The 13,950-nt window shown below is 40.7% G+C and overlaps 1 protein-coding gene across 2 annotated transcripts in view; it reads right to left on the bottom strand.

Annotated features, from left to right (window-relative positions):
- Nucleotides 1-7,231: 7,231 nt before the first annotated feature.
- Nucleotides 7,232-13,950, bottom strand: part of TC2N (tandem C2 domains, nuclear) — a 49,310-nt gene continuing 42,591 nt past the window's right edge. For both annotated transcript variants that reach the window (XM_043549350.1, XM_007055444.4), the window contains exons 11-12: nucleotides 13,429-13,628; nucleotides 7,232-10,289 (exon numbers count right to left, since the gene is read on the bottom strand). In XM_043549350.1, the coding sequence (XP_043405285.1) occupies nucleotides 10,179-10,289; nucleotides 13,429-13,628 (311 nt within the window). In that variant the 3' untranslated portion in view covers nucleotides 7,232-10,178. The remainder of the gene's footprint in view (nucleotides 10,290-13,428; nucleotides 13,629-13,950) is intronic.

The raw sequence follows: 13,950 nt of genomic DNA on the forward strand, positions 1-13,950 counted from the left end.
CAGTTAATTCAGTGCAGTCCAATGAAGAGTAGAGAGTGATGTCATCTGCCATTTTTTGTTTTATAGATGCCAAGAAAAGCACCAAACTGAAGCATCAGAAAGTACATGGGATTTAACAAAGCTGAAAAATTATTGAAAGTTCCTAAATAAACAGCTAAAATCACCAACACTAAATCATTGCAATAAAAAACTGTCAGTAGTTACCAGTATGTTGCACTGTTTTCAGAAACAAATCCTTGTTTTTGTTCCTGTACTATTTTCCCTCCAATCTGCACCTCTTTTTTGCAAGACAAGCAAGGCAAGAAAGCAACTGGGTTTGCCTTGTTCCCATGTCACTGATTCCACGTCTGATTTTGGAAATGTGAAGTATTCCTCTAGTGCTACAAACTAGCAGGACAAAGTCCATTCTTTTGCCATGGCTGGTGATAAACACTGGCTACAAATCAGGAAAAGTTGGATTCCTAGCATATTTATTTTAAAAGTAGTCCCCAAGTATTTCATGCTTTGGAGTTCTCACTGCACAGAAATCTGTGAGCAACATGCTACTCCTAGGTGGACTTCCTTATGTAGATGCCAGGAAACACCATTAGAACTTCTCCCTGATTTTCCCTTCTGGGTACAATAAGTAGTGTGATTGTTCCTTCCTCTGCACACCTGGCAGAGGTTCTACCTTCTGAGTTAGTAACTAGCCCAAGTAGCATGTGGATTTGGGGACATTGATGTACACGGAACACAAAGAACTGCCTGGAGGCTCTGGGCCTCAGCACAGTTCCTTTAATGCTCCCTTCTACTATGGCAACATGGGTCTTGGAAATCAAGCTACCATGCATTCCCATTATTAGTGGTAGGGAAAAAACATACCTGGTAGAGAGGGAGAGTTGCAGATACACAGGCTAAGTTATTGCAAGTCACTGCAGCTGTAACTTACAGGTGGGTTTGAGAAACTCATTATGGACTCTAAAGTAGCATGCCATAGAAACCAGCTGCTCCTCAGCTCCCCAAACCTGTAAAGATATTTACCAAATGGTGGAAGTTAAGAGACGAGCAAGAGAAATGATCCAGGGACTGGAGCGTGATATATGAAGAAATGATTAAGAGAGAAATATGCATAGCTTGGTTACAAAATGATCAACAGAGAATGGGGGGCAGGAAGAAGAGGAACGTGTACAAAAGAGTCTACAAATAATTTCAAGCAAGGAAAGTGATTACATAGCTCTAGCAGTAATGGACCTAATCCAAAGGCCGCTGAAGTCAGTGGAAAGATCCCCATTGAATTCAATAGGCTTTAGAATCACCCTCTTAGGAAGACACTGGTGACAGTGAGATCTATTAGGACATGTAATATTCTCCCAATGAAAAAGAGATGGAAGCACTATGACTTGTGTGTTTTAAATAAAAAAAATAGACAAGGTACTTGTCCATGGACTGTAGGGATCTAACTCTGCACTGAAATGGAGATTGACAGATTTAACATGCCCATTGTCTGTAAAATTGTATATCTGATGTACATCTATAGAAATATGGTTGAAGACAGAAGCCCTTCTACAGACTTCTCTATGTAAAAAATTATGGGAGACATGTTATTTTAGGAGATACATTATATTATAGTGATGCTGTGATACCTAAAATAGCCTTTGGGACCAATCCCGCTTTCATTGAATGCAATGGAAGTTGTGTCAAGGATTTTGATGGGATATAGACTGGGATCTCACTGTAAGCTAGGTAAAAGAATGTAAGCCATCAAAAGCAATGTTTGTAGAACATGGTGCTGCTCTTAGCAATGGTTTTTTCCCCATGCACCAAGCATTAGATCACGTACAGGGTTGTATTTACATTGTGATGTAATTTTATACAGAAGCTGGAAAAACAAGAAAGGTGATTCTCAGCATAAATCATACTGGACAGGCTTTCTGGCTGCAAAACAAACTCATAATTCAGAGCTAAAGCTATGTGTGTCAGACAAATGTCAAGTTAAGCAGCATGTGTATTTATTTTAATGTTTAGAAATTACCTCGTTACATATACATGTCTTGCCAGCAAAGAAAGGAGCTGGTGTTATCAAATGGATTTTTCAGGACAGAACATTACAAGCTATTATTTCCCTAAATATAAAACACAATCAATTACTTAAGGAGTTAAGGGTTTTTTAAAATATATTATGACTTATAAGCTCAGTACAACATTCACCCATCTTTAAAATAAGAATCTTGCATTGTTTTCTCAAAGGAACACCACCAAATTGAAATCTAGAGAGTTAAATGCATTTTTATGGGCCTGGTCTAGATGCAACTCTACATCTAGATCAACTAAAAGTTTATTTTAAACTGATTTAGTTAAACGGGTGCAACTTTATGTATGTACATTCTTAAGAGTCTGTTTAAACCTGGTTTATAGCCAGTGTTAAACTGAAAAGTGTGCCCAGGCAGGTGTCTGTGCCTGTTCAATTAGGTCTGTTTTCAAACTGATTTAAATTGTATTGGTGCAACCTCTGAGTTAAGACAAGGCCATGCACTTGTAACCCACTGGTCAATGCATGATACAGATCTCCCTCTATGCTGATCCTCATAGGGAATAAGCTCATGTCTGGGAACCAAACTACTGTGGGCCTCAGACCCTTTGGATGAACTTCCTTTGTCCAGAAGTAGTATGTGTGTGTAAACATGTCCCTGGTATGTAAACATGTCCCTATCTACCCAACCCACAGAAGATATGGGTCTGTTAGAGTGACAGCTACCAATCCCTGGCTCCTTATCTCTGTGAGTAAGAGCAATTTCCTGGACAAACCTTAGTGAAGTAAGTTAAACCATATGGAATGAAATTTAAGTATTTTGGGAGCTGGTTGGATTACAAATGCAAACGTTCACTTACTATTGTGGGATATATGGAACTACTTTTGGAGGAAGACAGGATTAATGCAATATTTGGGGTATTGTGAACTTCAAAACAAGACTATGTTAAACAACGTAGCAGACAACTGATCTTTTGGGACAATGTGTGAAGTGGAATTCTTAGGAAATTCTGGGTTTGGTTGGGGAGGGATTGTAAACCCCCACTTGAACAGCCTTTGAAGGGGGAGACCTTTTGTCTGCTGAATATCTGTTACATAAGGATAGGTCAAAGACTCAGACTGGATTCTCCAAGGACCAACAGACAAAGAAAGGACTTCTGAATAAGTAGCCTGAGTTTAAGCTGACTCAGGGCCTTCTTTCTGATACGGCAGATGAACAGGACCTCTGGTCCACAGAGGGTTCCAATCCTTAGGGAAGGTTTGGAAGGACTTTGGCCTCTGGAGGCCCTCATAAGACTGAGTTTTTCTTCTAAGCAAAAGGTGTGATTAACTTGAAATCACAGGAAAACCCTTGGGTGGGGTGTTGAAGAACTGCTCCTCCCAGATCCCATGTTGGAGGGGGTTATCTCTGGTAAGCTTATTAGTATGCATGGAAGTTTTTACTGTTTTCAGTATGTTTCCTCTGTAGTGCTTTTACCTTAATAAAATAGGCTTGCATAGGAAATGATGTTTGGTACCTTATAACTGTAGCAATCACACTGTGTACCATCTCTGAGGAAAAAAGTGAAACAGGTCAGATGAGGCAGACCCTCTTTAGCACAGTGAAGGCAGGGAACTGATCAGTCTGGAGATACTCCATTCAGGAGGGAGACACACAGATCTCCACCCAAGAAAGGCAACAGCTGACACCTGAGAGCAGGCGTTCTTGCTTGGCTACAGAGAGGGACACTGTTGATAAGCTAAGCTGTGGAGGTCCCCAGGCCAAACCCTGGTGTGTCCTCGAAGATGCCCTGAAATTCTCTTCCCATTGTTTGTGGTTTTACAACTACATTTTGAAAAGTTTCTCTCTACCCGTTGTTGCTGTGAGAGAATCAAACTAACATAGGAGAAATGGACTATTCAGGAGAAATGGTGAAAGTGATTATACACCACCTATTGCCAAATGCACAAAGTAAATTAACTGAAATAAAAGAGAAATATTTTCTCTAGCCTTTTCAGTGATAGCCAGCTTGGGTGTTACTTGTAACCAAAGTAGTTTTAAAATGCTCATACGCAAGAATGATTTCTTTAGGTTGCCCCTTTAAGGAAAGCTCTTTGCTACATTTTCCCTTCTCCATCTTTTTTGGATGGTCAGAAGTAGACATCAAGCGTACATGCGACTTCACTAACTGGTGTCAGAAGATTGCTCCTAAGGTGATGGCTATTTTTCCACTATTGCAGCTTTATGGGTGAAATCCTGGCCCTCATTGAAGTCTGTGGGTGATTTGCTATCAACTTCAATGGGGTCATTGTCTCTCACAAGTCTTGATAGCATGGCAGCTACCAGCTCTTGAAGAAAAGAAGCAGAATTTCTTACCGTAGGTGCTGGAACTAGTGGTGTGAGGGGTGCTGCCGCACTCCCAGTCTTGAAGTGGTTTCCATTATATACAGGGTTTTCAGTTTGGTTCAATGGCTCTCCGTACCCCTATTATAAAAATTGTTCCAGCACTCCGAGCTCTCACACGACAGGTAGTCACACTGCTCTCAGTAACTGATTCACCTTAACTTCTTTACAATATACAAGACAAGCTGAGGAAGAGGATCTATTAAAAAAACAAAACAAAACAAAAAAACCCCACACATTAGGGATTAATTTCTTTTGCATATGATTTAGAGCATTCTCCTGCAAAGCAGTGCTTAATTTGTGCTGCAACTTTCCAGGGCCGAGACTGGGCTTGGCAGTTCGTAACCCTGGTACCTCAGGGCTTGCTGCATCAGTTTTGAAAGTAAATTAAATTGCTTGAGCCCCAGCACCTCTTTCATTACAAATTGCTGCAAAGAGCCAAAGCTTTCAGGAGCTCAACATATACATATATGAGAAGTTACCTGGGGTGTCAACTGATCTCTTATTAACATTGCAATAACTTGTAAATGCTTTTGAGGCCCATGTGTGGATGAAGACAGAGGACAAACTCCTGCTTATGCTGAAATCAATAGTAGTTTTATTGCTGATTTCATTGGGAGGAAATTCAGGATCTAGGTCAGGCCCAGAGCCACCAAAATTTTGCTCAGCTCCGCTAGTGTATGTCAAGTCTTTCTACACAGATACTTCCTTGTGGTCCTGACTCCACACCCTCAGTCTCTGATGTCCCATCCCCATGCTGCCTCCCGAAGCAGACTTCCCATCTAGTCTACATTGCCGATGGAGTCCTTGATCAGCCACCTCCCAGTTGATTCACGGTTTATCATGGGTTAGCTGCTACTGCATCTGCTCCAAGGACCTTGAATGAATCCCCCCTGGCTGAGAACTGAGTTACTGGCATTTACAATACCACAATTTGTTGCCTTTTTTGTTTTAACAGGAAGCACTCAAAAAACATTTCCACTTCAGGGCGTTACGTCCCCTGAGTAAAATACTTCTTCCCTATCCAGTCAGCACCACACACTTCTCCCATTCCCAACAATAAAAATCTACTCCATACTTTCAAATGCATCAGTTCTTCCCTACCCCAATCCTCTGTCCCAGTACCTTCCAACCCACTGTATTCTTTCCCCTTCCCAGCACCTCATGGAAGCTCCTGTAGGTAACTCCCTTTCCTGATAGCTGTTCCTTGAGACCATCAGCAGTGTTGTCAGGTGGGTCATCCTGCAGTCTCTGGCTTGTGTTGGGTGAGCAGCTTTCTTACCTGGTTGCGTCTGGATCATCACTCAAGCGGTGGGGGGTGTGTGTGGGGGGGGGGGGGGGGAGATGAGAAGATTCTTGAGGTTACACTCCCAATTCAACTAATCTATTTTATACAAAAAAAGCAAGCATGGGAGAAAGAGAGAGAGAGAGAGAGAGAGAGAGAAAATAATTTTCCTGCTGCAGAGGAATCCTACAGCTCTTGATTCCTTTCAAATCTCATCAGGTTGCATTGGTTATATATTCTAGGCTACCTTGGCAATGAAGAGAGATCCAGATCTAATTTTAAATGAGAGATCTTTCTTTTCAGAGCCCAAACGAGTAGTCCTTTAACATAGGACTCATGTGATGCCCCTCCAGTTTGTCGGTGGAAAAAAATACTGAAGCTGGAAAATATTAATTGCTGTATGTGGTCAATGGTATTTTCTTTCTAGATGGTAGAAAACCTTGTCATCTAATTTCTCTCTCTCTCTCTCTCTCTCACACACACACACACACACTCCTACCCCCACACACCTCCTTCTGAACATTGTTTCAAGAGACTTGCAGAGAGTCCTCTTTACCCTATAAAGTAGTATTATATTGTGCTACAAAAGGGAGTCCAATAATTGCTTTTACACCCTATCCTTTTGTGCTTGAAGCTTAGACTGGACAGTCCTACAACAGATCAAGAAAGCCGAAAAAGGCATGTGTAACATTGCTAAATTTTCCTACTTTCCATGTACGAAGAACAGAACAAAGCACCACTGAACGGAAATGTATAAAGCAGTTGACAGCATGGGGAAGCTTCATCTAGAAACAGGTTCATTCATAGAGGACTGATTGTCAATGTCAGGGCTTCTGAGTGCCTATAACTGCCATAGAGTTCAGTTAGGGCTATGGGTGCTCAACTGCTCTTAAATATATATTTAAAAAAAAAAAATCAGACCCACAGTAACCTTTTGCACCCCCCCCCCCCCTTTTTTTAAAAAGGTAGTCTTAGATCTTCATTCTGTAGTTAAGAAGCTCATCTATGCTAAGGGTCTGGAAGCAGTTGAGGATGTAGTCAAATTGTGTTGGGAAGGGGTAGAGAGATGGTGTTTCCATGCATTTTAGTTAGTTTCTGAGTCTTACCAAATCAGTTCCACATAGATGATGCTGTAAAACCTCTACTCCATGGTGGTTAAGTGACTTCACAGAAGTAATGTTCCTTAAGGTCAACAGTGGAGTTCACTGCTCTGTTCATCTTCCTAGCTGCTAAGAATGTTATGCAACTGTTACACAATACTACGAAGAGCCTTAAGTACAGCTCTTGAAAGCTCTGGGTCATTTTATGAGGGCCAAGGGGATCAGTACATTCTACATAGACACTTACACTACTGCTTTGATAGCTGAGCAGCTGCTCAAAAATGCAGAGACCACACACAACTGCAATTGTAATATAAATACACCTTTTTTAATTAAAAAACAACCCCTCACAAATTACCAAGCTGAAAGGAGTTTTGTAGAGAAAAATGTAGGAATTGTACTGGAGTATGGAGGGCTAAGTAAGCATTAGAGAAACCAACAACAACAACAAAAAATCAGATGTAAACACACTTCTGTTTATTACTTATGTATATAGAATAAATGTTAACGTAAAGATATATACTAAAATGTCAACATAGCAAGAAGGGAACATGACCAGTTATGTTTTAAACAAGGCTCAGTGTCTGAAGTAATTTTATTACAAAGTCTTCTCTAAAGAGGAGTGTTTAAATTGTGGCTTCCAAAATGTTGGAACATTCCTTGCCCTTCTCCTTCCCTCCCCCAGCAGTAGTGCTGACCAGGCCTGCGCGAAGCAACAGATACTCAGCACTGCTGCTTACAATACTTTTGTTATCATGAAAGGAGATACATCGGACATATTAAAATAGAGAGATTTCAGAAAGAGCAGCGAAGGCTAGATTCTGTTCTCACTGAAGTCAGCAAGTCAAATTGATCAGACATAAATCAGTACTATAACCTAGGATGAGTTTGGCCCCATGGGAATTTTGCAACTGACATCAGTGGGAGCATGATTCAACCTTTGCCTCTAACTGAGGATCCAGGGCTAAAATATTAAAAGCTGGTTTTAGTTGTTTTCTGGAGCTGGTGAAAAAAGTGGAAATACACACACACACACACACACACACACAAATCTTTGCATTCTCCCCACATTTGTTTTTTGTTCAAATGTCATTGAAAATTTGCTGAAATTTGAAAAGTTTCAGCCAACAATATAGCTGGTCAAAAAACTGGAAAGACATTCATGAAAATCCTCCCCTGCATCAAACTGTAAACAAATATTACAGGACTGTATCTACAAGGTGTGTGTTCTTCCATTAAATTATTTTTTCTGGCCCTCAGCTGTTCCTTCTCACAGCCTCTCTCTCCTCTAAGAAGAGCATATTCCAAAAACATTCTCATTCAAATCAAAATATGCAAACCCATCGTGTGTGAGTGGATTTGAAGTTAACCAATAAGGTAAACTCATTTTGTCTATCTTTTTAGAGTACGCAGACAGTGTCTGTGCACTCTGTATAGGTAGCGAATAAGGAATTGGTAAGGGATGAGTGATCGTGTAAATACTTATTTACAGATTTATTTTTTAACAATCCAATAGTTGCAGGCGCGCACAAAGGTTTGTGGGTTTTAGATGTCTGTATATTATACATGCAGTTTATTTATCAAATTAAAGCCCAGAGTGAAAATTCTTCTTCTTAATAAACAGCTATGTGAAGATATGGAATGAAAAGAAGCTAGATTTAACTATGGTGTGGCCAAGGTGGCACCACAAAAAAAAAAAAAAAAAATCATTGGTGCCATTTGTACCGAAGATGTACCTCAAATTGTTACTCTTCAGATTCTTAGAGCTGTATTAAAATTTACTCTCACTTTCGGCCTACCTCTTAAATAAAACTTGAGTCCTACGGTGTGCTGTGTTCTAATGAACATTTTATAAGCACTTCTAGATCAGTAAATATTTGCCTGTTCCACAGTACAGGTTAGTCTGGCTTTCAAAAAATGTAAGTAAACACTACAACATCATTGATTAGATAGGAAGTGGTTTATGTTATAAAACATACAAATGGAGAAATTTATCCACAAATACTGGCCCCAATCCCAGGCCTTGCTCTGGCCACTTTTCACCATTTCACCAGCACAAAGCAGCCCTAAAGCAAACAGATCCAGCCCCTGCAGTACCTCACCTGCATAGGGAGATCTTTGGGTGGCACAGAGTAGCCATAGTAACTCTTACAGCACTATTCCACTCCCTGTCTCAGAATAGCAGCGGCAGCTGGGAGAAAAGAGGGTCCATGCCCCACCGCTATCCCTGGTTGTTGTAATGGCCCTTTGTGGCTGCTGCCAGCTGGCACAGGATAGAGTAGTCTTTGAGCTCTGACTACTGCGTGGGGTGACCCCAGAATCCCCGTGTGTTCCCCACTCCTTAGCTGTGCTAAGTGCTCCAAGGACGCAGCTGAGGCTCTACCCCATGAAGTTTGCTCATTTGTAGAGATGTTCATTTCATTCTGTTCAAATGGAGTCAACACTCATGTGACCCCTTGATCTTAATGAAGGAGCCCCACTAATGTCAACGTGAGCCTGCCCAACTAAAGGTGTCACATGTAGACCCATAACAGAGAACAATGGGGAAAAATCAGAATCAAGTTTCTGCTTTCAGAGACTGGATACCAACATTGTTACAGACTGCAAGGAAAAAAAAACGTTTGTTGCCTCTAACTTAAAAAAGTAGAAAAATGTGGCCTAAAAGGGGTTTGTTCATTTTTTAAATTCTGTTGCTTTTGTGTTGTCTTTGAAATATCAGGTCTTCATTTCCCTGATTTTGTGAAAGTCTCAGGAGGATGGGAACATTCTCAACCCTTAATGGAAGTGTTGTGATGTTGCATCTTTTCTACTGTTTAATCAGGAGTTACTGACAAAAAATTTCACTTGCTTGATATCAAAAATATAATCCTGCCAGTTCTCCAGTCATCTATCGACACTTCCAGGGAAGATGAGAACTGGGTTTCTATTGTTACTAAAAAGTTCAGAGGAATCCTTTTGGGAAAAGCCCAAAGCAAAACCAAAAATACACACAAACCCCCTTTCCAGCCTTCTATGAAGACGTTTAAAATGCACGAGGGCATGAGCTCAATTCCACACACTCCCTTTTAAAATATGCTTTAAAATATACATAAACACTATATTATAGAATCCTTCTTGGAAAAACTACAGCAACAACTGTTCACTTCTCAAGGTGGTGTTTTACTTCAGCGTACAGTTTCACTAATTCCCACTTGTTATCATACCAGTATTTTGCCAGCAGTACTCTGTGAAAGCTCTGATCCCTTTTCCTTTTGGCTTTTTCCAGTTAACAATATGTGATGCAAGTCCAGACTCCATTCAAGTAGGCAGTATTTTCCCTTTTCTTATCTGTATTAGTTCATTTTAAGAGTGCAGGAGTTTCTTGTAGTAAGTCCATATCAGTACTGAATTCATCTGACATCTTCAGGATGGATTTATGTTATGCCATTTAATGACAACCTTTTCGGGGTTTGTGATTGTATCTCTCCACTGATCTGCAGCTTCACTATTACTGCTATTAGAGCTTAGCCAGACCTGTGGTAAGAAAAAAGAAAGGAAAAAAAAAAACAAAAACAAAAAACATCACACCACAGCTGAGTTGTCATACAGATCACATTACTGGCAGCCTCAGCCAACCCCCTCAACATTGCTTCTGACGAGTTATTGTGCATGCATATAATGAAAGCTAGCATATATCAGCAGAGTATAATAAAAATCTGTCATAGTTAGTACGGTCTGGCCCTGGGAGCACAGGGTGTTAAAATACTGAGTTCAATTTCTGCCTCGGACAGTGACTAGGAGTTTGGTGGACTCATCATAGGCAACAACATACATATCTCCACTTTGCATCATACAGCCAGTTGAGCATCATTTGCCATCTCCGAGTTCCATGGGTGCTGCAAGTCAACACTCAGGGGGAGTCTCAGAACCCATTAGGACTGGGAATGGCTCTACAGAACTTGCACAATACATTTACATTCACAATTAAAAAACAAATATGGCCTAACTGTGCACTCCATTGAACTTAATGGATTTCTTGCCCAAATGACCAGGTGGGTGAGGTAATCTCTTTTATGGGACCAACTTCTGGTGGTGAAAGACTAAGAGACAAGCTTTCAAGCTACAAAGAGCTCTTCTTCAGGTCTTGGAAAGAAACTCAACGAGTCTCAACTAAAGGCAAGGTGGAAAAGATTGTTTAGCATAAGTGGTTAACACACAGTCTAAAAGACCATTCCAGGTGAAGTGGCCAAAACAACACGTGAAGGAATGTGCCCATACCATGTATAATCACGTGAGAAAAATCAGTTTGTCAGCAGTGTTCAAGTAATAGACAGCAGATACAAAATGAAGTGCAGAGCAAAGGAGGAAGTTTCTGTCTAATCATCTCTCTCCCACATCCCCCCCCTTCCATTAACAAAAGTTATTGGGATAAACAGAACTCTATCAATATTTATGAAGGTTTTTCATTCTTTTCTCTGTGCTTAAGAGGACTATCTTTCTAATACAAATCCCAATGATTAAAATGTGATTTTTTTGGTCAAAATACACTATGCATGCACAATGTTGGCTCTCAGGGTAGTCAGTGGGAATTTTGCCAGCCAGAGGACTGAAGGATTGGATCCCTTGTATACATAAGATCACTAAATAAACTCCTTTATGCATTAAAATAGTCATGCTTATGATCAAAGACATACCTACAAACAGCACAGTCTAAGCTTTAAGTTGTCTTCTAAGAATGTCATCCAATTAAATATCACAGTCTCTTAAAGAATGAAATTTCTGGACGTGGCTATATTCTTCTTTTTCCAGCTCTGCAGCCAAGTGCTCGCAGTACATTTTTCCTATGGCCATGTTTTGAGTCTGCCTGTTTCAGCCTAAACAAGCCTTTCCAAATCAGCTCTAAAGAGCAGAGGTAGTGCACTTCCCCCCCTCCCCTCAAAAACAAGATTTATTATTAAAAGCACAAATCAAGATGAAGTGACAAAGCTTGATAACTGCAGCATCATGCACATGTTATTATTTAAGCCAAATTAAAATAGCTAGAAAGCACATGCCTATTTTTTTCCTTTTGTAATATAGTTTTACTAACAGGATCACAATGAGATCCAGTACACATGTGGAATGTTGCTCTGTCCAGCATGGGGAAGCTCACCTTACAATCACTCATGCTAGAATATGACTTCCATAGCACTTACAGCTCTCCAGTAACTGTGCACGTTTAAAATGTCATAAGCCCAAGGTATACTGATACAATGGTAAGTTACATGTTTACTGTGATTAAGAGCATAGGACCTCAGTGGGATGTGAACATTATAAAGGTGGCGAGGCTCTCAAAAAAACCCAGACATTTTGGGGTTCTAAAATTTAGGTGCATGTGTTATTTTATGGCTCTCAGAGAGACAACTACCACTACCTAGCATTGAGGGCTCTGGAACAGATCAGACAGCACTGATAGTGGGTTAGCAAGACTGACCTGTGGTCCACTAGAGAAAGAAAGAAGGACAGGAGAGACAGGAAGTTGGGAGGGGAGATTTTAAAAAGCCAAACTAAAAACTCTTAGTTACTAAAATAATTGTGGCCACACGGTACCTTCAGGAAGGTGCAATGGAAACCACCAACTTTACCATAAAGAAAATATTGCATTCCCCTCAAGCATTTTATTTGACAGAAAAACAAATATCATTACGAGGTTCAAGATAACAACAGAACTGTGATTAGGTCTTGTGTACTCAGAACTGTGCTAGTTTCAACATCCATCGCAATAGATTCCTGAGCTTCCTGCTTCCCTTTCAGGGACTTGAAAGGGAAGCAAAAGGTAACATTTAATGTTTAATAGTAGGGGATGAGAGGGGAGGCAGTCATTTAAGCTCTTGACATTTCCTTCTCTGCATACTTGCGTAAGCACTGCAAGCTGATACACCCTCTTTTTCTAGAGGCTATTCAGAGCCGCAGTGCTCCTGTGAATGCCGGATTTGCTTTGCTTTACTTTAGAAAGCCTAAGTTATTGTCTACTCTACCAGCCTTACAGTGGCACAGCTACGCTGCTGTAAGGTCTCCCATGTAGATGCTCTATGCCAGTAGGAGAGAGCTCTCCCATGAGCATAATTAAACCACCCTTAACGAGCGACGGTAGCTATGTTGGTAGGAGAGCGTCTCCAGCCGACATAGCGCTAACCACACCAGCCCCTTTGTCAGTGAAACTTTTGTGGGTTAGGAGGGCCCCCACACCGACAAAAGAGGTAGTGTAGACAAAGCCTTAGTCGGTTAGGTATTCAGCAAGAAGGAGTTTATCTGTATGTATGAGAGAGAGAGAGAGAGAGAGAGAGAGAGAGAGAGAGAGAGAGAGAGAAAAAAAAAAGAGGTATTTCACATGGTGGGACTCTGGGGGAAGAAAAAAATCGATGAGCCCAATCCTGTGAGATACAAAGTGTCTTCTGAGGGGCAATGAGCACCCTCAACTACAACTGCATGGGCACTGTAGGAGCACAGCACCACTCAGGAAATGCAGGACAGGGCCCAAAGCTGCCACTGGCTGTTTAATCTCTGAATGCCGACCATTTTGTTCAATACATAATTTAGCTAAGCAGTGATCCTGTCAAGTAAATTTTTAACCTCTAGATTTCATGCTAGTTACCAGGGGGTGGGGAAGGCGGGGCAGAGAATAAAAACCAACCTGTCCCAGGAAGCGTTTTCTTCTCACTGAGGTCCTGCTGTAGAGTTTGATGAGAAAATTAATTCCTTGTTCATTCGGGCTAACTGGAAAAGTCATCGTTTCTCCCCACTTCACTCGTCCATTGGTGGGTTTCAATAGACGAGTCTTTTTCTTATAAATCAACCCTTCTGTACTAAACATTGAAACCTTCACAATGAAATCTAGGATAAAGGAAAAATGTGAGACACACAAAGGGGTTAGTCCACTAAAACCTGACAAGATCCATGTGTGTAGTTTATAGTCTAATAATTACCTAAAAGCTGGGCCAAATGTGTTCATATTTACTTAACCATTGCAAGAACCATACAATAGCTTTCATTAAAATCACACATACCTAATATATTCAACAACATTGAATTGATTAACACAGCATCCAAATGGCAAGGGCAGGCTAATGCTCTTGCATGTCCGAAATAATGTTAGGACAAAAGAAAAACCCCCCACACACAAACACAGCATCAAACCAAACAACAAATTTAATCT

The sequence above is a fragment of the Chelonia mydas genome, chromosome 6 (assembly GCF_015237465.2).
Source record: "Chelonia mydas isolate rCheMyd1 chromosome 6, rCheMyd1.pri.v2, whole genome shotgun sequence".
In the NCBI taxonomy this organism is placed as follows: Eukaryota; Metazoa; Chordata; order Testudines; family Cheloniidae; genus Chelonia; species Chelonia mydas.